General features: G+C 36.2%; 1 protein-coding gene across 1 annotated transcript in view; it reads left to right on the top strand.

Annotated features, from left to right (window-relative positions):
• The window catches only part of TMEFF2 (transmembrane protein with EGF like and two follistatin like domains 2), a 226,135-nt gene that overhangs the window by 109,574 nt on the left and 92,328 nt on the right, over positions 1-24,233 (top strand). Inside the window, exon 5 of the mRNA XM_045868320.3 lies at positions 16,882-16,978. Coding sequence (XP_045724276.1) covers positions 16,882-16,978 — 97 coding nt within the window. The remainder of the gene's footprint in view (positions 1-16,881; positions 16,979-24,233) is intronic.

Raw genomic sequence — 24,233 nt, 5'->3', positions numbered from 1 at the left:
TACAGGGACAATATGATCCTACAGCACCCGACTTTTAGTTTTTTAAAGACTCGTTTTTTACCATAGTAATTTAAAATACGGTTTTTAGTCAAATGTTAACCAAGAAGTTACATAAAACATAATTTTATCATCATTCAATAAATGTTTATAGAATATTTTAAGATCACCCCACTGAAGTGGATTTTCTATGTTTCAATAAGATTCCTTCAAGGTATTTAGAGATGAAACTCAGTACGTTTCCAGGCTTCTCACCACCACCTTTCGTTTAACATATCAAGGTTTTGGAATTTGTAGTTTAAAATGTTAACACTAGATATGGTCATTGCCTAGTCGGTCACATCTTCTCAGAACCAGTAGCAGCAACATGATATTCGGGGTTGGATATGCCAAGTACTTGTTAACTTCTCTACTGGCTTCTTAGAAGAAAGATTTGATGTCTGAAAGCAAAGACATGAGATTACTTTGGGTTCCCACTCTTCTAGCCAGCCACCTATTTGATTTATTTGATGAGTGATCTCAGACAACCCTTTCAGGCACTGAACCATCAGAGAGTTATGTTGCTGGGTGATAAGAAACCTTCAGAGATACGTAAATCTTTTACCACTGGGAGTTTCGTCTGTTCTGGAATAAAGAACATTTTTATGTGTGATGTTTCGATCTGGATAGCTATAGGAATATTCTAGAAAGATTCACAGACTTAGTCAATTTCATACTGACAAGGACCTGAAAACAATACAATAATTACCAAGGATATGTTAGACAACACTTTATTTTTCTTTTATTCTTATTTTGTTTCCCGAAGGTTTGAAGGGGTGGTTAATGTATTATACGTTGAGAAGTCCATTAGTCTTTTGATTAGCATTTGTTTTCCTGTATTTTCCTTAGAGACAAACCAACAAATGAGGAATGTTCTTAATTTGATCTCTGGAGTAATCATAGATATGGACATTGTATCATTTAACAAATGCACTAAACGAACTAGTCGTCTTTTTAATGTACATTTCTATGTGCCAAGAATGCATCAAACTGGCTTCTTAATTTTACTGAAATTTTATTTCCAATCTAATGTGGCTGCTTACCGTATCTAGTCTTGGGCTTTTTAATAGGAGTAAAATCCAAGTAATTTGTCTTTAAAAAAAAAAAAAAGTTGAAATCCTTCCCAGTTGCATTAAAACTGATGTGAACCTGCTTTTAAAAACATATACTCTAAAAGTGACACTCCTGGCTGTTATCCCACCCACAGATCTCTCTCAGTATGCAGGAGTTTTCACTAAGAAGACTCCATCATTTCTAGTACACTCACCTTGCCCTGGGACTGCCAGGTACGGCTGGTATGTCATAGAGGCTGTCTTTAAAAGACATCTTCCCCATTTAGAAATTCTTCACCTGAATATTTTTCCATCCCTTTGCACTTGCTCATCTGTACACAAACAAATCACTGCCTCAGCCATCTGACCCTCTTTTCAGTAAAGCTAAAGTACATGTTTTTTTGGAATCCCTTCTTAGGCAAAGGAATGTGGTTTACAACCTTTCTCTGTGACCTGCTTGTCAGGCAGTGTGGGAGCAGAGGAGGTGTGAACCTGTTGTCATGAAAGACAGCCCATGTTTCTGACACGGAACTTGACAACACAGGGAGAGTCCTCTTCATTTTGATACCTGTTTTTGATTTGCATTGATGGGAAGTATTTCTGTATGGAGGTGGTTTTTCTTAAAAATGAATATAACACAGTAAAGATATGATAAGTCCCTGAGTACTACCTCAGATTCAGGCGTATTTTGAAGAGATGGTGTTTAGCACATTTAAGTTCTTCCCTAACCCCCTTCTCTTCCATTTAAAAATGCTGTCCATACCCGTGCTTGCACAGCTACATGATTCCATAAGAACGGTGCTGCAGACACACAAAGACAAAGCAATTGAGTACAGAGACAAAATTAGTTGCTACATATCAGTATTTCACAAGACTTTAAGTACTTCATTTAATTAACATTTTCTTTGAATCACACTACATATTTTTCAGGGAGAGAAACTTCTATTCATTTTATCTGATCTAAAAATACGAATATGCATGAAGAAATCTAAGCAGCGTTGGGGAAAATGAAAGCAACAGTACAGAATGTTTTGTGGGCATGAATTTGGGCAGGAAGCAGAATGTGTTTTGAGATAGGAAAAAAAAAATGTTTTCCATTTGGGGATACCCCGAATCAACCACAATCTGACTTTTATGTCAAAGGGCTTTAAGGTATTAAAAGCATGCATGTGAGTATAGCTTTTAAAATACCAATAATTATTAGGAAATATTTCCTGTATGCTCTGTAAAAGTAAAATAGGGCTTATTTAAAGATACAAGAACTTGGTATATTCTTGCCTTTTTCGGATAGCTGTTATCAATATTAGCTCTGGTGAAGGAGTAAGGTTAAGTTGTCCTAAATGTTTCAATAATTTCTTTTTTATATTCTCCCCGGTGACAGTATAATATGATTCCAAGCCTTATTTACTTCTCTACCTTCCCATACAAAGCTAGGGAGAGGCCAAATATCTCTGGCTTCATACCCTCCTCTTCAAACCATCATCAGGGAAGCTGCCATCATTACTCAATAAACTGTTTCTTATTCAAAACTCATGCTATTTACTGAAACTACCTTGCCCATACTTTAGGTATAAGCTGCTGAACCTCACATCGCTGCCATTTTCCTCAATGAATCAGTGCTTGGCTCACTTTCATGTAGTCTATTCAAGGGTAACTATCAGTTAGATAACTGGAAGTTGGTGAAATGGGCACAGTGGAACACATTGCATTCATGCCTCTTAGCCTCCTCTTCTAACATAGTCAAGTTATGCTAGCTTACGCGAGGGTATGCAGTGGAAACAAATACCTCCTAAAACTTAATGGCTTAAAAAAACCAAGGTTTATTTTTTATGCTCACTACATGTTTACTGCAGGTTGACTGGGTAAGGTGCTGGGTAAGGGCTCTGCTTATTGCAATCACTCGGGACCCTGGGCAGATGGAGCAGCTCTCTTGAATGTTGACTTTATACTTGCACTTAATCCATCAGTAGATCTTTCCAGTTCTCTCTCCAAATTCTGTGCCACATCTAACAATTTTTTACTAACCCTGTGCCATAGCCTTTTCATTTGGCCTCCATTCCAGCCCCTCTCGGGCACTCTTCAATAGTAGGGAAGGTCTTCAACCAGCAATCACCTTCACTCAACAATTCATTAGCCAGAACTAATTCCAGGGCCTGGTAACATCTGGGGAAAGGTCATCTTACCCGGTGCCCAAACATTTTATGGACAACATGTAACTACCACAGAGTCTGTCTTGTATTTCTTCTCAATACTGGCTCCATAGTTCCTCAGACTCCTCCACTTCATTTAAGCTGACTGGAAATGTGGTCATACCTGGTCATTACCCGGAATTGCTACAACACAAAGACCTCAAATTCTGGAAATGCCCCCTCTGACCCTTGCTTCCTATCATCTCCCAAGTCCTGTGCTAGGAATAGATATAAATGCAAATAAGGCATGTGACTTGACCTTGAAGAACTCACAGGACTATTGGGAGAATCAGGAAAGTAACCCTACTTCTACAGTGTGATAAGTAGAAAGAATGTGTTGGGGTCACAGACCAAGAACTTTACCCAGCCTGGGGGTAAAGAACAAGGCAGGAAAGTGAGGGCATCTTTCCTGAACAGTGTGGTGCTACAGCTGAGTCTTCAAGTTAAAATCAGAATCAGCCATTGGACAGTGGAAACTGCATGTGTAAATCCCAGCCAAGCAGCAAGTACAGCTATAGCATGAGGAGGGTGCCAGGAGCCTAGAGATGAGGACGGAGTGATAGGCTGGTGGGAATTCATAAAAGACTTTAAATACAGTGATAAGGACTGGGTTTTTTATCTGAAAGGTAATGGGAAGCCTTTAAACAGAGTTGTATCATAATCAAGATCTGTATTTTTAAATGTAATACGTATCATTCCAATTTGCTTATTGACCACTATTTCAGTCATTAGAAATACTTCATTGACTTCTAAACTGAAACCACAATCTTAAATTAAATAAACAACAGTAAAGCTCTGCAAAAATATGACTTAAAAACAAAATTTTGGGGTGCCTGGGTGGCTCAGTCGTTAAGCGTCTGCCTTCGCCTCAGGTCATGATCCCAGGGTCCTGGGATCGAGTCCCACATCGGGCTCTCTGCTCGGCAGGAAGCCTGCTTCTCCCTCTCCCACTCCCCCTGCTTGTGTTCCTGCTCTCGCTATCTCTCTCTCTGTCAAATAAATAAATAAAATCTTTAAAAAAAAAAATTGGGGGGGCGACTGGGTGGCTCAGTCGTTAAGCATCCGCCTTCAGCTCAGGTCATGATCCCAGGGTACTGGGATCGAGCCCCGCATGGGGCTCCCTGCTCGGCGGGAAGCCTGCTTCTCCCTCTCCCACTCCCCCTGCTTGTGTTCCCTCTCTCGCTGTGTCTCTCTCTGTCAAATAAATAAATAAAATCCTTTAAAATTTTGTTATTAATTTTGTCAGTGTAACCCCCAATGCCATAATACAAATGGGTTGTCCTTTTAAGACGTTTTCTTCTTGGATCTATTATATTTACCAATGTGTTTTTATTTACTCACAAATTTAAATCATATCTTTATGCCTGATAATTTTAGCATACATGTTTTTCAATACTGTAATTATTAAAATAAAAATTAAACAGAAGTAAGAAGCTGCAGTCCCTATTAAACCTAAATCTTCATGGTTTAGGCAAACAGCAAATTTTCCTAAAACAGAAGATTTTTTTCCCCAAATCTGCAAAAACAAAGAAATTAATTTAGTTTCAATTATCTTACAATGCAGGTGTAAGGTGTTCAAAAATAAAAGGTCCATGAATCTTGATGAAACTATAAATGAAAGTGGTCTGAGTTTAAAAAAACCTGGAGTTGAGAAAATTGGTCTCATTATGAAATCCTGAATAGAACATTGTTAATTTTAAAAATTTTATCATTTTCCATTTATCTCTGGATATCTTTGGCAATCTACTGGCAATAACATTTTTTCTAAAATCCATGCAATTTTTTAAAAAATCTAGTTGTCCTTTCCACAATTATTCATTCTTTCCACTTGGCAGATTCAGACTGAGCTAATGGTTCCGTAAGTAGACATATTGATTAGTTGAAGTCAATTTCTAACCTATTCCAGCATTTAGCTTTCTTAGACCTTTTTGTGGGTTTTGTTTTGTTTTGTTTTGTGGGGTTTTTTTCCATTTTGTGGAAGTCGTTCATGTCTTATTTCACACCTCAAATTGGATAATTCTGACCTTTCTATCCTTACACTTTTGAGAAGACATTTTTTTCCTTGTTTTCTTTTGTTTATGTTGACTTGAAGTAAAATATGTGAAAGCACTATTTCTGGGAGGGAAAGAAACAGAGACTAGTGGGGACTGCCTTACCTGGCTGCTAGCAGAGGCTGATTCCAAAGTGGGGCATCACAAGAGAAGTCTTCAAGTGTACTAGAGAGTAAGCAATAAGCTACAGATTGGAAACAAGAATTTGAGAGACAGCTATAAAGTGGAAAAGAAAATCACAAGAGTAACCAAACTCCACCAGTTGGAGCCCATAGGCAGAAGGGAAATTGTAGAAATGAAACAGGACTCTCAATATAGAACAAGTGAGAGTGGAGGAAGATGTGTTTGTTGCTAGATCGAGCTCAAGACCGATCTAATCACAAACTAATCACAAACACTGAATTCTAGCCCTGACATTTTCCTATTATTTTAGTATTTGTGATTCCCAAAATTAAAGACTGGACCTGAGATAGCAAAACTAGGCTGGAAAATAATACAGGCAATTCCGAAAAATTATTGCTTTATTGCTTTAACTACCAATTTTATGAAATGCTGTGACCTCTTAAAATTTGCTTTATTATTACTGCTGCTCTTTTATTTCTTTGGCCTGTTTATATCAATATGTTATATATTTAAACAAGTCTTGATCTTTATAAATTTCATTTTTAAGTCTCATTTGGACTTGGAAGTCAGAACCACATGGAATATGTTTTTCAGGCTTTCAGTGAAAACTAAAGCCCATCACAGGCAAGTACAGGGAAAAAACAGATAAAGCCCTATTGAATTCTTTTCTTCATCTATAAAAAAAAAAAAAAGAAGTAAAGTATTACTTCAGTGCTTTGTTTGTTCTAAGATCCGGTGTACTAGAACAAAAAGCCTTGGCGCTCTGGACAATTTCTGAGCATATCTGTCAGGGACTTCCCAACCACTTCTCACTTGCACCTTCTTCAATCCTTTTTACTCCTTAACATAAGAAACTAAATGAGCATGTTTTGGTGCTGGACTTCCTCTGTAAGTTCCTCAATATTCTTATTTCCCTAGTTTGTTATATTGTTTGGGATTCTTGTTTCCCCGTTCCCACAAAGACTCCTACTTCAGTATCAGTACAAAGCCAATTACAAGGGGCAAAAATTAATGTTTGTGACGTTTGGCCTTAGACATCCTTCAAAGAACCTTCTTGCCTGGAATAAGATAATGACTTTATTCACCTTTAACACTTTCTTAACGTTAACACCTTAAGGTAACAGAGCAAGGTAGAGGGTGCAAAATGCTCTCACACATCCACCTATTTCATCTTCACCACGGCCTGTAAGCTGAGCAGGGCAAGCTTTTCATTTTATAAATAAGCCTTCTGGGGTCTAGGCAACCCAAATCCAGTTCTCCCAGCCCTTGGCCAGAATTTTGTATATCATGCAACTGCCTTTAGATTATTTCATGTCATTTTCAATTTTAAATATTATGATCAGATTTGCATCTCAAAGAGATAGATGGAGATGTATTTAAGAGAGGCAAGTTTGCAAGTACAGAGGTCAGGTTAGAAGTTTAGGCAAGGCATGATACAGATCTCAACTAGCTCAGTGGTGACGGAATGGGAAAATATTTAGGAAATAAACATGGCATATAAGATGTTACCAGATTGTGAAGCCCCTTTACCAAAACAAACATTAAGTAGGTTCGAGTTAATTCTGTTGCCAAGTTAGTCTTTATGTGATGATTCAAGTGAAACTTTAAACATCACAGAATGCCTTAAAGTTACCAACACCAAACGTCATGTACTAAAAACATACAGAAGTGCAAGTTAATAAAAACATATCTTTATTCATTGGAGATTTGCTAACTGAAAGAATTAAGCACAAAATTGGAAAGCAACTAATTAGTATAAAAAAGATTTAGAAAGCCTTCGGTCTTCATTTGCCTTCACTCTCCTACAGTATTTCACCTCTTCTCCTTTCTTATCGTGTCCTGTCAACCACCAGCCCTTCTCTTAAGTAAAGATACAGTAGAGACAATTAAGACAACCAGAGGAGATCTGTTTCATCTTTCCCTTTCCAGTGTCACCTCCTCCGTAGATCTGCACCCACATACTCTGCCATCCCTCCTGGAGTGGAAGACGTGTGTCTACCTCTGAGACCACCCACTATACCTACATGTAAACCCATCCCTTCTCAGGAACATTGCTTCCCCAATTGTCCTCTTTCTCTCCTGCATACACTTGTTCCTCTCCACTCCATTATTCCTGTCAGCATACAGCGATGCCTCAACTCCAGCCTTCCATAAAAATCTGTTTCTTGACTATACATCCTTATCCGACTAGTGCCTCATTCTGTGTTGTCCTCATCAGCAACTCTGTACAAAACTATCCCCCACGTTTGCTGTTTCCACTTACTAACCTCCTAATCTTTCCTCAGTCTCCTCTCATGGGGATGTGGTATCCACCATGCTCTATAGTAGCTCATTCAGCCCAAGCCAGTGTTCATAATTTACCAATGAAAAATAAATTTCTCATCTTTTAGGAATTTAACAAGAAAAAAATTTAAATTATTTATATGAATTTGATAAAATAATTAAAATTAATTAGACTGAGAAAAATATTTTGTTTATAATTATCATATGATTGACATGATAGAGTTTCCTGAAGTCTGGCATAGTAACTTGCTCCTATGAATTCTGGCATGCATGATAGCAAACTAAATAAGCATTTTTCCTTTTTTCTTTTCTTCTTTCCTTCATCTCATCCTTCCTTCCTTCTCTCATTTCTTTTTTCTTTATTTCGTTTATCTGTTCCTTTTTTTTTTTTTAATCAACCTAGTATCTTCAGTTCTAGCTCAGATAGGACTGAATGAAATCAGTCAGACTTCAGTGATGGCAGTAGAATTGTGCCTCAACATAGTAGCATTGTACTAATCTCTTAAATTATTTTTAGTTGTGTAGAAGATAAATTACGTGTGATTTCTAAAGAAGCCTTGTCAAGCTCTAGCAAATTAGTTTAATTATGAAAAATTAAATTTTCTGTAATGATCTCTTCTTTTGAGTGTTTAATATAACATTACATTTGCTCAGTCATGAACTTAGTTCTTAGATTTTCAAGTGGTTTTTAGAATTTTAAATTATTATGTGTAAGCGTAATTTCAGCCTTCCTTTAGTTTTTGGCATTTAAATCACTTAAAAATTAAAAATTACCAGTGGAATTGTACCTCTTTTAATTAAAATGAAACAAAGATAATGGATTTCGTCCCTAAAATCTGAACATCTGAACACATCTTCGGGCATTGATACGTACACACAATGCATCTCTGTTTTATAAACAGCGGACCAAAATGCTACCTCTCTTGCTTTAGCATTTCAATAATATGATGTAACGGTGTCATTATTAGTCACATTACAATATCCTCACATTAGAATATGAATAAAAGGAAAATATTTCTTATTCTCATTTTTCTTTAAAGCCCTATTTGGGTTTCTAGGGAAATGTTGGAAAATGTAAAAGGGAACATGACTCTGGCTCAAAAACCACGGCTTGGAATTGTCTGAGCCTCTAGGAACTGTCAGCAACTCCCATCATTTAAGTTCAGCTAATGTGTGGGAAAGGCACATGGGAGGTAAAACTGGCATACAAAAGGCAAAATTGACAAGTTGTACCAATTAAAGAATAGAACGGAGAGTTTTGATTTAAAAATTTCCTTCTATTGTTTAAGTGGAATGTTTCCTTCATTGGAAGGTAAACTCAAAGTTCAGCTTTTTGGTGATAATGAAATAATAACTTATGGAAGTTATTCAAAATAAAAAAAATGTTGTTTCTATTTGAAAATATTGCTGTTTATAATTTGGTAATCAAAGTAATTTTAGTTACAACAGATACATTGAATGTTATCACTGATAAGTCTTTTTTCTATGTAAACAAAGTGGAAAAAATTAAGTCTGCCAAGAATTACTTTGTCATCTTACTATTTAGGGAAAGAAACCTGAATACTAGATTGATACTAAATAGAAAAAAAAATGTATTCTAGATTTTGAAAAAAAATCAGATTAAGATCTATGTAAAATTTGTGTAATTTTTGCTTCAATTTTAGAGTAATTCAAATAAGTTTAGAACCTATATATATGGGTCATATTTAAGCTTAGAAGTCTCATTCTTTTTGTTGATACAATCTGATGTTTTAGGGACTGCCTGTTTTATTTTAGATGATGCATGTGGAGGTTTCTATTCATACATGTTTATATTGTGTTTAATGTTTGTGCTATGTTTCATTTAAATGGGACACCTTATATATCTGTCAAAGCGATATACTACAGAGCTACATAGTGAAGAAAATGGGAATCATGCATAGAGTGGGATACATACTGCTATGTTATGAAAATATAAAAAAAGAAACATGCCTTAACCATTGCTGGTACAGAAAATAAATTGTAAAAAATTTGAAGGCAGATTTGGAGAGAATTAAAAGTAGAGCTAGGGTTGTATAGATGAGCAATGCAACCAAAATCTGAGGTGTGGAAAATGATGTGAAAATACATTTCCTTAGAATTTATTAATAGCATTAATTGCATCTTATTATTCATCTTTCACTAGGCAAAGCTATAGTTACAAATGACTTGAAATCTGAGAGGCTTATAGCATCAATGGCATAATTCTTGCTCTCATGGCTTTCTCTCAACTGTGGCTCTGCTCTAAATATAATTTCATTCTGGGATTGGTTAAAGGAACCACTCCTATTCTGGAATATGCTTTTTTTTAATGCAAAGGGAAAGAGCAAGAAAGTAAAAATCCACATGATGGCTTTTATATAGCTTCTCATTTCCATTCACATTTCAATGGCAAAAGCAAGTCACAAGACCAACAGTGGTATCATGGAATTCAATGGAAATATGGCTATGGAAAGGAATATATGGTCCTTTTATCAGAAAGAGTAGAAAAATAATGGAAAAAATAAAACAATCTATAGTTTCATATGTCAATAGTGTCTTCCATGGAGAATGTGAGACTCTAAGTAAGTTTGAAATGTTAGAACACACACGTGTCAGAAGTCAATCACTTAACAACGATAGGCATGAGTCTTCATTAGTACTGAAATCTCTGGCTTTTGTCTTGGAAATTAACAAAAATGAGTAGGGCAGCTCTGTAAAGTAAAACTAATTTTAAATAAAATCTTTAAAATAATAATAATTGCATTAAAATAAATAGACTAAACACCCTGATTAAATGCAGACGTGTTCAGACTGAATAGAAAAAATCAAGATCCACCTCTATGTTGTTTTCAAGAAACACCCTTTAAACAAGAATAATTTTTACCTAAGCAAACAAAAGCTGGTATAGCTATATAAATATCAGAACAAAGTTGACTTCAAGGTGAATAGTGTTACCAGAGATTAAAAGGGGCATTTCCTAATGACAAAAGGGTCATTTCTTTAAGACATAAGACTATTAAATGTTTATATACCTAATATCAAAGCTTCTAAATACAGGACAAAACAAAAGAACAAACAGAAGAGAACTAGAAACAATTTTATAGTCATTGAGAGGGATTTTAACACTCCTTTCTCAGGAAAAGATAGATCAATTAAACAAAAACTCAGTACAATTATGGATGATTTGAACAATGCTAACCATCAACTTAAGCCCATTAACATTTATAGAAATTTACTCCTCAAAAGAAGTTACAACTTCTAAGAGGCATATGGAATATTCAAAAAGATAGACCAGGTTCTGAGCCGTAAAACAAGTTTCAATAAATTTCAAAGGATTTAAATTAAACAGAATATGTTCTTCATCCATGATAGAGTTATTAAACATGAATAAAAATAATGTAACTTGGAAAACCCTCAATAGTTGGAAGTTAAAAACATACTTACGAAATAATGCATGGGTCAGAGAAAAAAACTCAAAAGATATTACAATACATATTTTGAACATAAATACATGAAAACACAATATATCCGTATTTATGGGATGCAGCTAAAACAGCCTATAGAAAGAAATTTATAGATTTAAATGACTATCTTAGGAAATAAGAAAGGTATAAAATCAAGCTTCCATTTTAAGAAACTAGAAAAATAATAAATTAAACCGTAAGTATATGGCACAAAGGAAATTATAAAAATAAGAGCAGAAATCAATAAAATAGAAAATTTAAACAACCTTGTATAAAGAACTCAAACAATAATGCTATCATACCCAAACTCTTTCGTAAAACAGAGGAAGTGGGAACACTTCCACCTCTTATCATGAGACAATTTTAAGCCTGATAGTAAGATCAAACAAGGACAATATAAGGAAAGAAAATTACAGCCAGTATATCTTATGAACACAGATTTTAAAAAATTGAACAAAATAGCATCAAATGAAATCCGGCATTACATAGAAGGATTACATACCATGATTAAGTTGAACTTATCCCAAGAATGGGAGGTTCGCTTAACGTAAGAAAATCAATCAACGTATTTCACTACATTCATAGGTCATGAGAGAAAATTCATGTCCATAGGGGAAAAACAGAGATAGGACCTCAACCTCTACTTCACGTCATCTGACAGTTTTCACAGCTGACAAAAACTGATACCCAAATTATATTAAAAATTCCCGCAACTCAAGAATAAAAAGAGAAACAAGAATAATTTTTACCTTGAAACCCAGTTATACCACTGCTAGATATTTGTCCAAGAGATATAAAAAACTAATATGCACAAAAAGTCCTTTACAACAATATTTATGGCAGCTTTATTAATAAATACAGTTATTGTTTCTGGCTAGTAACTAAAAGCAATCATGTCTTTCAATAAGAAAATGGATAAATGAGCTATAATATATTCATTCGTTTGAATACCAAGCAGTACAGAGAAATAAACTACAGATCCACACAACCACCTGAATTAATCTCAAAAGCTATGATGCTGAGTGAAAAAGGTGGGCACCATAATTAAATATTGTGGGATTCCATTGATGTGATATTCTAAAATAGTTAAAACAAATCTGTGGTGACAGAAATCAGATCACTAAACTGTCTATATATAGAGACAGGGTGGCAGTAGGATAATGGCTGGGAGGGTCACAAAGGAATCTGCTGGGATGGTAGAGTTGTTCCTTGCCTTGATATGCATTCTTCAAAATTGATTGAAAGATACACTTAAGATCTGAGCATTTCAATAAATATAAATTTTACTGCAGTTTTTAACAAAATAAATGGCATTGAATAACTGAACATTATATTTCACCATGTTTTCACAAATATCATAACATGGGTTAGGCTATTATAAGAGGCCCAGGAGTCACTCTAGTGGGTCAGGAAGAGAATGGCCTCCAGCTGGCACATCCGGTGTGAAGACCCATACTGGGCCAGAACAAGGTGGTGATAAAGGAACTTCGGTAACCTCCAGATGAAACCACTGGGGCAAGGAGAGTTGAGAGAGAAGTAATTTGATTATCTCTTTTTTTTTCCTTTTTTTATTTTATTATGTTATGTTAATCACCATGCATTACATCATTAGTTTTTGATGGGATGTTCCATGATTCATTGTTTGTGTATAACACCCAGTGCTCCATTCAATACGTGCCCTCTTTAATACCCATCACTGGGCTAACCCATCTCCCCACCCACCTCCCCTCTAGAACCCTCAGTTTATTTCTCAGAGTCCATAGTCTCTCATGGTTCGTCTCCCCCTCCAATTCCTCCCCTTCATTTAGATTATCTCTTAATAAGCCCCCAATCTAGATTTTTTTTTAAGATTTTATTTATTTATTTGAGAGAGAGAGAATGAGTGAGAGAGAGCGCACATGAGAGAGGGGAGGGTCAGAGGGAGAAGCAGATTCCCTGCTGAGCAGGGAGCCCGATGCGGGACTCGATTCCGGGACTCCAGGATCATGACCTGAGCCGAAGGCAGTCGCCTAACCAACTGAGCCACCCAGGCGTCCCCCCAATCCAGAATCTTAAAGGATTAAATCAGTTCTAACTAAGGGCAGCACATTTGATAAAATATGCTTTCAGGAGCTCTGCCTCCTTTACCCCTCAAATTTCCCTCAGTCACTTGCTGAAATCTAAGTTTCTATAGAATAAAAGGAAATAATTATTTTACTTCACAAAACAAGGATTAAAATACAAATGTATAATTGAAATAATACTTTAGGATACATGAATTTTATTCCTGTGTAATCAGTGGATGAACGATTATGATTAAGAACTGGCCCTTCTCATTTCTGATAACATAGAAAGAACAGGAAGAAGAAACAGTCCTATTCAACACACATTTACTGAGCATCTACCGCGTGCTAAATCAGTGGTTTCCAAGCTTTTATGACTGTGACCTTTAGTAGGAAATGAAATTTATATCGCAGCTCTGTGTAGCTGTACATATGGATGACTAAAACAGTGTTATAAAATAAAACCTATGCTTTCTAAATGAGATGCACTCAGTGTTTTCTATTCTAGTATATTCTGTTTCATGTTTACAAAAACTCTGGTAAGTGACCCACCAACTGCATTTCATTACCCACTAATAAATTGTGAATGGTGGTTTGAAAAACACGGTGCTATCCTTGCTCCCCAGCATGTCGTCTGTGGGCCTGCAACAACAGTAGGTGGGGGCTTGCAAGAAAAGCATAACCTCAGGCCACATCTCCCACCTGCTGAATCAGAATCTGCATTTTAACCAAACCTCCAGGTGCTCCCCGTGCATGGTGACCTGTCACAAGTCCTGTGCTAAACAATGCGTGGAGAGAATGCTTGGGACAGACAGAGTCTTGTTGGTATTATTTAGGGCTGAGATTCTGACACAGGGATGGTTCATCTTTTAGAATACTCATTTCCAAGCATCAAGGTTACAATTCAGTATCTCCAAGGATATCCCAGGGCAGTTATGCTAAAAACGATAAATAAATGAACAAACAAAATTTACCAGAGCTTCTGAGCCCCATTAAGAACCACTGGTCGACTTGGTTAAATGAAAACTCTGTACTGATTTGTTTATTACAAAGGAGCAAGCCTGTGCTTCGGGGAGTATGGAAAGATTTTACTTTAGTTTTCACTGTGGATGACTTCATATAATATCATTTTATTCCCGGAATATTTATTGATGGAGGCATTGCTACTGCTACTTCTGAATTTGCCGCTTCATCCATATGGGAGAATTTGCAAACATCTTGATTCTACCGATAACTGTCCATTTATAGAAATGTAGTATGATTTCCAGTAGAAATATTATTAGTTGTGCTGAGTTAGCACAACTCATTCCCTAGGTTACTTCCAGTAGATCCCTAACCAAGGATCTCTACTGCAAAAGAAAATGGGGCTGCCCCTAAGTGACTATAACTGCTCATTAAGGACCTTCCCGTTGCGTTAGTATGTTTCCTGAGTGGTGGGAAGTTTCAGCCTGGAAGCTGCTAATCTTGCTAACACTAAAAGGCTCTCTCCCATTAGCAGCTTCTGTGTTGCATTAATAATAAGAAAGTAATAAAGAGACCGCAGCTGTTCAGTCTCTCCTGAGGAGAGGCCACAGCTTCCTTCTTATCCCCATGGTCCACTCTAATGGTCTTGCCTGTTTTAAAGTAATAGAGTGGATAATAAGTGTTGTCTATTCTATCAAAGTCTAAAATTCCCTCTTCTTTCTGGGGAGGAATACCTTTTCTTAAGACTTCCAAATGTAAAACTATACCATCCATACTTTTGCAATTGAAGTTGATCTGTTTAATTCATAACCTTTTTGACATGTAATTGCAAACCATCAAGTACGGGGGTGGGTAAGTTGCTTTAGAAAAAATAAATTTCTACCTTTCCTGGAAAAACTATAAAACAGGGGCACCTGGGTGGCTCAGTCGTTAAGCGTCTGCCTTCGGCTCAGGTCATGATCCCAGGGTCCTGGGATCCAGTCCCATGTCAGGCTTCCTGCTCCACGGGAAGCCTGCTTCTCTCTCTCTCGCTCCCCCTGCTTGTGTTCCCTCTCTCGCTGTGTCCCTCTCTGTCAAATAAATAAGTAAAATCTTAAAAAAAATTTAAAAAAAGAAAAAAGAAAAACTATAAAATAGAGAACTTCCTTAGATGGCTTCTTGTCTTTTATTTGGGGGGGGGGGTTAATTAAATCACTTACCTGCACAGAAGTAAATTAAAGAAAATCAAGGAATTAAGACCTCTGCTTTTATAAATATTAAAAACTCTCTTGCTAATAGACAAAGAAGAAATGAGGAAAATATCATATTAAAACAAAATAAGTCAGACTGGATTTGTTAGTTTCAGGGTGCATGTTAATATATGTGTCTTTGTTAAAGATGTTATCTTATTAGTCTCATAAAGATTGGAGCCAATGCCATACTTAAGAGCTTGTGTTCTTTTTCTATTGAAAATATCTAACCTTTGGCAGAAGTACACTTTTTTAAAGGTTCTCTTGATTTAACATCCATTTTTAAATATACTGTCTGTCCATAGAATAAAATTATCTATATAGTAGTTATGTTGTTGCAATTTTTCATCTATATCCAAACCTATTTTTGCTTTCAACTACATATTTTTTAATTGGGTAAATAGTAATCCATCATCTCAAAAGTGCTCTCAGATTTTCATTCCTTGGGGGCAAAATATTTAAGTCCAACTTACACTATTGTGTCCTGATTTTGAAAAGTTACTTTTATAATTAAGTTATATATTGCATATTTCTGTACTTGTAATTTATAGGAAAAAAAGATTAATATCAATAATCATCATCAGTGAGAATATATATATATATTTTTTAAAGATTTTATTTATTTATTTGACAGAGAGAAATAGCAAGAGCAGGAACACAAGCAAGGGGAGTGGGAGAGGGAGAAACAGGCCTCCTGCCGAGCAGGGAGCCCGATGCGGGGCTGATCCCAGGACCCTGGGATCATGACCTGAGCCGAAGGCAGACGCTTAACGACTGAGCCACCCAGGCACCCCGAGAATATATATTTTTAAAATGAAATATATGTTCATAATCCTCCTAGAGGAAATCACTATGACAGGCTCTGTGCAATATTTATATAAAATACAAAACTTACTGTATAAACCAACTGAAAGCAGTTTTCTAAAAACTTATAATCAATATATTTTCCTTCTAAGTATGAAACATCTTGAGAAAAAAAGTAAGACCTATCTAATGTCAAGACGGCCCATCCAAATATTTTTAATTATGTATAAAAGCCTTTAAATGAAAAAAAAAATCTGTAATTTGGGAAAGTGAAAATGTTAAGTATTCTTCATAAAATAAACACTAGATATTTCCTCTAGGCAAGTAACAGTCTAAATCCCTTTTAATTAATAACTCTTTCATATGGTCTACTTATTAGCCAAGTTTTTTGATAAATCCAGTAAACCCTCCTGTTTGTTGTTTCTTTTTGCTTGTAAAAAGTGAAGTGTTTACTACATATCAATTATTGCTAGTGTTTCCCTTAAATTTAGGGAAGAAAGGAAGTGAGTAAGACATTCTTTGAAACCCCAAAAAGCAAACAGGTCTATTGGAAAAGTAACAGCTTTGATACAGAATAGTCTTAAGAGTGTTGGTATCAAGCATATTTATCTGAATTACTTTTGTTTACTTTCTTCTGTTCTCTAGTCCATGAAGGCTCAGGAGAAACCAGTCAAAAGGAGACTTCAACCTGTGATATTTGCCAGTTCGGTGCAGAATGTGATGAAGATGCTGAGGATGTCTGGTAACGTGTTCTTTTTACTCTTTAAACAAATTATAACAATAATTAATTTCTTTTTACTCCATCAACCATATCCTAAAAGACATTTTCAGCATTTTTTCTTATCCAGTTCTGAAGGGGGGAAAATGAGGGCTATAATAACAGCAAGGAGTTTCTGAAGCTGAATTAAGAGCTGAACTAGCCAGGCAGCTGTTAAGAGCATTACTTGATAAGATATATTTAAAATATCACTTAGGCCCCCAAATACTGTCAATGTTAAGAGATGGAAAGAAAATCATATTTATCAGAACATCCCTCAAGAACCATGGTCAATCAACAATGGAGAGTTGCTACTCTGCTTTCTAGGATGGTGGATCTGGGTAACTGCAGAGAATTTATTTAAGGTATATGCATATGCACACCCATAGCTGAACTGGGAAGGCAGTAAAGCAAAGAATGACTTCTGGGCTACTCTCTAGGATCAACTTCTCCCTTCATCTGAGTAATACTCAGCTTCTTCTGAAAAGATACACTAAACAAATAATGAATAACATTCATTATTTTGCATGAGTCCCAAAATGTTAGTCTTCTAGGGCCTCCACATGTATTGGTCCTGCCCTAATCATACCCAAAGGGAGCAACCCAAAATTCACCAGAGTGAGGTCTTTGTGGCATGATAGTGGAAAGAGGCAGAGTTCTCCCTGGTTTACACACCTCAATTTTACACAGATATCTTTCAGAAAAACAGCCAAGTGCCCTTTGTTTTCTACATTATGCAGACTATGTTTGTCTAGAGGAGTTTATGATCGTTTTGATCAAGTTGGCTAAGAGATTAAATCTTCTCACCACAAAAAAAGAAATAGTAATTATGTGACATGATGGAGGTGTTAGTTAACACTATGGTGGTAATCATATTGCAATATATAAGCATATCAAATCAACACGATGTACACCTCAAATTTATACAATGTTATATGTCTATTATATCTCAATAGAGTTGGAGGAAAAAAACAATAGTTTTGATCAAACTTTTGTGGGTGGAGGAAGCAATTCATCTAAGGGACAAAAAGAAAAAACTAAAGGCAAGATAATTTTGGCAAGAGTTAAACAGTCTGCACTTAAAATATTTTAAGGATTTTTAGGATTCCAAGGGAGCAACTGGAGTTCTTAGGGTAAATTAATCAGGTACTTGTAGGTAAACACTATACCCCAGTGAAATAGCCATCCATTAATAAAAGCAAACATCAGTAGAGTTTTCGTACCTGTCAAACATTTCTCACCAATGAGTAGCTAGCAGCCAGTGGTAGTTTATGTACTGATTTGACTGTCCTGAGGTCAATAAATGTATATTTTCTTTAGTTCCACCCCAAAATTAATGAATCAGAATTTCAGAGAAGTAGGACTTAAAATTTTACTTATCTAAAACTTCCCAAATGACTATGAAACACTTCTGTAAAATAAATGACTGACTCAGAGAATCTTTGCTCCCTAAATGCTTTAGGGCTCTATATACTCATAGTCATTATATATTAAGACACACAGATAGGAAATGTATCCTTTAAATATCCCATTTTTAATGTTTGCTGGTGACCACATCTGTAGTTCAACATCATTTTTAAAGCTGTTAATTATCTTGCTGTCAGTTATTTTACTTTTAAAAAAATTCACATGGGTTCCTAATTTTTTCTTAAGAATTTCCATTCCCCTAACTTCTCATCTCTTCAGTGATCATCTTTAGGTAACAAAGCTCATTTTGCAAATGCAAAGATTTAAGAAATGAGATAAATAACAGCTAAAAACTACTAGTTGCTTACTATGGGTTTTGGTCCATCTGTTTAGTTTTTCAATTCTCAGTTACCTTCAAAATAACCCTAGGGGTAGATTCCACCATTATTTCCCTTTGCAAAGAGGAAACTGAGTTTTGAGGTGTTTAAGTGGTAGGGCCACAGTGAAGATATGAGGTGAAAGTAACTAGAAGATGTTAGCATTAACAATTCAACCAGGGGCGCCTGGGTGGCTCAGTCGTTATGCGTCTGCCTTTGGCTCGGGTCATGATCCCAGGGTCCTGGGATCGAGTCCCACGTCGGGCTCCCTGCTCAGCGGGAAGCCTGCTTCTCCCTCTCCTGCTCCCCCTGCTTGTGTTCCTGCTCTCGCTGTCTCTCTCTCTCTGTCAAAGAAATAAATAAAATCTTCAAAAAAAAAACAAAAAAACAAAACAATTCAACCAAAGATGCAATTAAAATCGTATTTCTTTCCTGCCATGTCTGGAATAATAAGATAGCCAGATTGCGGGCAGCTTAGATGTAGTGACTCAAGACCTGCAGGGTTAGAGCTGGTGACAAGGGAGATGCCTGCAGCAGGCAATGGGAAAATGTCCAGGCAGGCAGTGTCACTCCTGGTATTCTAGCAAAAGTTCAGATCTATGGTCTGAGGGCAGGTAGAATGAGGAGATATGGACAAGGCTGGTGGCATCAGAAAGATTCAACAGTAGGTCATAGGTCCCAGTCTTCAGAAAAAGAAACTCAATTACAAAGGGAACAAGGAGAAGGGCAAAGCAGAACTTCAATTATCAAGGAACTGGTTATCAATCAGGAAAACAGAGACAGATACGGGCAAGACTGGTTAGATACCCAGTTGCCGGAACTGATGTAGAAAGCCAAGCCTTGGTTACAAGGGGCTGAGACAAGCATCTAGATCTCAGAAATAAATTACAAGGTCAGAATGAAACCAGCAGCAAGGCTGACTGGATGCTGAATCAGTTAGCTTTTGGCTAGGACATCTTGTACGCCCCCAGCCTAGAGACAAGATTAGTTCCAAAATGCGGAATAAAGCTGAACCTCCAGATGGGGCTAAGTGGCTATAGCTGTGAAGATTAGAGGGATTCAGGGGGCAGGGAGCCAAGAAGATCATTATACTTCCCAGGCAAGAATGAAAAGTTGTTAGCATTTAAATAAAATGTACTTAAAATGTCCAACGTAAGCAAGAAGGAATGGTGCTGAAAATGGTAAAAGTATTGATTTTCATTTACATAAATACCTTTGTATGTTAACATATTGTATTTAGTTATGACCATGAAGGGCAGATTGGAACAGCTGAAGGACACAAGAATAAAGCAGTAAATGAAATTAAATAGGCGTGGAATGAGAGAGGCTATAAAATATGATAGGAAGCAGTTGGGGAGTGATCTGACTCTAGTACTAGTCAACTGAAGCAGAGGAGAGTTGATGTGCTGTTGATTTTGGATGAAACCACGACCAGGTCCTCTCCCAAACATAAAACACTGCATATGCTGTGTGGCAACAAAGAGTGCAACTCAGTCTTCAATTTTATTTTTTCCTTTGATACTAACTAAACTATAATTTTATGCACACAAATATCCTCAATCCTGAATTATGAAGCAACAAGATATGAAATACTACTATTATGTTATTATTGTATCTGCAATACTGAAACAAAGACGAAAAATTAATTCCTGATCTTTCTTTAACCCTGGCCGAAGAAATTAATATTATACATTTCACCACAAAAAAATAAGTCTAGTTATTCAAAAAATGCTTAGGTACTTTCTGGATGAAGTTAAATCTTTGTTAGAATTAAAAAGCCAGTTGATCAATTACAATCAATCATAATCAATTGATCTTCTTTTCATAGTTAGATGAGTTTTTGAGTTACACAAGTCACACTGGACATGAAGAAAGATAGATGATAGATAGATAGATAGATAGATAGATAGATAGATAGATAGATAGATAGATAGATAGATAATAGCTAGATAGATGGTAGGGGGTAAGGAAAATGGAGGAAAGGAGGAAAAAATAACAATTAGAGGACGGCATTGATAAACCATGATCCTAAACACATTACATTTTAATACCTTTGAGAGAATAGATGGTTTATAAGCTCATATAAGCCTCTCACTTATATTCTCTGATTTCATTTCAAGGTTTTTCTCTTCCCTTTTTCTTCTTATGGAGAACATCAAGGCTGTAGAAATCAGAAGATGGTCAGGTTTACTCAATAGCAAAAAAACACCATTGCTTCAGAAGATTCTTCAGTTATATTTATTGACCTAGGTGTAGGAAAGAATTAAGCTTCCAAAAGAGAGAATTAAAAGTCCACATGGGAAGTGGCTCACAACACAGATATATCCACTCTCATATGGAGGCATTCCTTTATTTAGGATGGACTTCAAACAAATGGAACACCTGTGCAAAGAAATGTGAAAGCTTATTTATAGGGAAAAGGTTAAGAGGGGAAGGAAAGAAGGGCTTAAAAGATTGTGTCTCTTGATATCTAGACTGAAAAAATTCAAAACTAATATGTTTATACATCAAAGAGACTCTCAAATATATCCTGCCAAATATAATTTATAAAGAAAAAGAATGGTTTATAAATAAGTCAAACATAATAAAATTGACTCATTGCAAAGTAATAAAGCCCCATCTGATAGCACTGGGAATACCAACTTATGATTTCAACAAATACTTCTGGTACTTGGTTAGTTTTAGAAACAGCTTTTTATTCCCTTAATTATCGTACCTGATAAATTATTTCAGTAAGTCCAAAGTAGGTCAATGGTAACTCTCTTTGCACTGGGAGCTACTCCTAAGAAGTAATTAGCCTAGAACTTTCTGTTGGTCCTGTCAGTCAGAAATGGTTCAGAGCCCCGGGGTTGATACTTGATTTAATGTAAGAAAAAAGCAAGCTGATAGCTAGGTCTGATCATAGGAATGGCTGGGTAAGAAATTGGCTGCATGCCTAACATTTCCAGAGTGTCAGGATAGATCAAGGAAGGAGCACAGGTGTAAAAGCAGATGTGGCTCATGACAAATGATATAAAGGGACAATTTAAATTATGTGTATTTGCTTCACATGTATGCTTGATAGCTCCTATTCCCATTTTAACTTTGCTTTTGTATCATTCTCTACATGCTACTCAGGCTCCATTAGCAAAATCATATTGGCTAAAATGCTATTAATTCCTCAGTAGTCATTCATTTTATCTTTGAAAACATTAATCATGTTTTCCAGTTTCACTGCGTCACATCCTTGAGTTTGACTGCAATGGGAAGAAAGGAGAAAAGCAAAGTAGTTGCAGTAAAATGAGTTCAGAAAAACAGAATGAGCATCCATGTTTTTCTTTATTTCACTGACGTTCCATAACTGAGACAGGGTGTAGGCTTTGGCATTACTTTTGTGAGTGTCTCTTACAAAGACAGTTTAGTTTGAAGTCTTTAACATCTTGCTTCTTTGATCTGAGAAGGCTCCTTGTCACTAGGAAGACTGTTGCTGGCACCATTCCCACTCTTAATGCATTTTGGACTGTGGAGAATCATGAATATTTGAAGCAGGGCAATGGCCGTGGATGATCGCCGGCACTAGATTTCACCATACATATAAGCAAATTAGGCATCAGGTCCTGCTGACTTTAGTGCTTTTGGATTATGAGCTTGATAGGGAAAATTAAGATACCTCTGAGGAGAATACAGAAAATGGTTTCTTTTAAAACTACTACCAGTCAACAATTGAACAAAAGGATTGTGTTGCATTTGGAAAGTTTCCAGTTGTTTTCTACTAAGTAAAAAGAAGATTGGTTAGGATCATATATGGGATATCTAAAGAAGAGGATGCTGATTAGTCACAGAATCTTAGTGATCCAAGAGTCCATTCAGTCTCCCCTCAGGGTGTTTGCCTTTTGTGGATTTCCTTTGCTCTCTTGCCCCAGAACTATAAATGTGCTTACCATAATTAGGACTGACTTCTAACAGAAGTTTACTCATGGAGAGACTAAAAACACTCACACAACAAGAAAAACAGGTCTGTTCTTGAAAATCCAAGGTTTTTGTTGTATGTAAATATGGCTTCATGAGAAAACCTTTTTGATTTCAAGATTCCTAGGGAGTCTTGTTCTCCCTCAAACTGCCTCTTCTCCTCCACCATGAAGACAATGCAGTCACCTCTGAAAACTGCCATGGCATTTTCTGTTTCTACAGGTGGGTGGGGAACTGAAGAATAAAGACAGATCTTTTTCTTTTTTTTTTTAATTTCAATTTTTATAATTTTTTTTAAGATTTTATTTATTTCTTTGCCAGAGAGAGAGCACAAGCTGGGGGGGAGGGGCAGGCAGAGGGAGAGGGAGAGAAGCAGGGAGCCTGATGCGGGGCTCAATCCCAGGACCCTGGGATCATGACCTGAGCCGAAGGTAGACGCTTAACTGACTGAGACACCCAGGCACCCCTTTTATTTTTCTTTAAGATGTTATTTATTTATAAGACAAATCTCTTCTCTCTTCCATGCCTCCATTTGCCCAGAAAATTTTTTCAGAGAATGAAATATGCAGCTCTTGATTTGGGGTAACACATATTTCCATTCCTACAATTTCAAGAGAAAATGCTGATATTTATAGCTAATCCATAACCAAATGTAAAAGTTTGATTTTATTTCCTTCTTTTATGTATTCCTCTACTTATCTGAATCAAGGGGAAAAAATCTTGTATTCTATTTTAATTCCGCACAATGAAATAAGATTTACAATGCAATGAGAGTTAAAGAAGACTAGTATTTGTTACATGGTCTGTACAAAGATCTGTGACAACAAATACCTTATCTGTGACCCAGACTTCTTTCTAGTGTGGCTGCCAATAAGTAGACAAACCCGCAAATGGAATCTGAACACTTTAAGTGTTACTTCAAAAGATAAATGAATAACAGTACCCTTCAAATGCACAACAGGCAATCTGAAAAAACAAGCAACAAATAGACAACTAACCCACCTTCCAAAAATGGACCTTTATTTATACTTTGTGAAAAGTAGACCTTAAAAAATAAAATTGAAATTTGAAAACAAACCATGGTCTTTAAAACAAAGGCTTACCTCAGGTCTTCTGTGTTGCTTGGCTCTTTGGAAAGGGCTCGGATTTTCACCTAAGTTCTGGAACCTTCTGATTCTTTCTCAGTAGCGATGCCACCACTCTGCTATCATACAGGGATTAATGAAACTTAATCAGGGTATGACAGATAACGAACATAATCTGGGGTGAACTGCCCAGAAGCAAAGAATAAACTATTCTCAACTTTCACATATGTTGTATATGTTTTTATACTTTATTTAACTCATGCAGTATAAATCATGTAAACTTCCATTTTACATAAAAATAATGAAATATTGCATGAGGGCAGAACAAAAGAAACAAAATTCCTAAATACATATGGTGTTTCTACCACTAACTTTTTGTTGTTGTTGTTACCGGTTTCTCTTCTTACTTGCTGTTTGAATCTT

Source organism: Mirounga angustirostris, unplaced genomic scaffold, assembly GCF_029215605.1.
Source record: "Mirounga angustirostris isolate CCGP_5_RB_7025 unplaced genomic scaffold, mMirAng1.0.hap1 SCAF_3, whole genome shotgun sequence".
Taxonomy (NCBI): Eukaryota; Metazoa; Chordata; class Mammalia; order Carnivora; family Phocidae; genus Mirounga; species Mirounga angustirostris.
The sequence above is the reverse complement of the archived record's forward strand: the minus strand, read 5'-3'. Positions and strand labels throughout refer to the sequence as shown.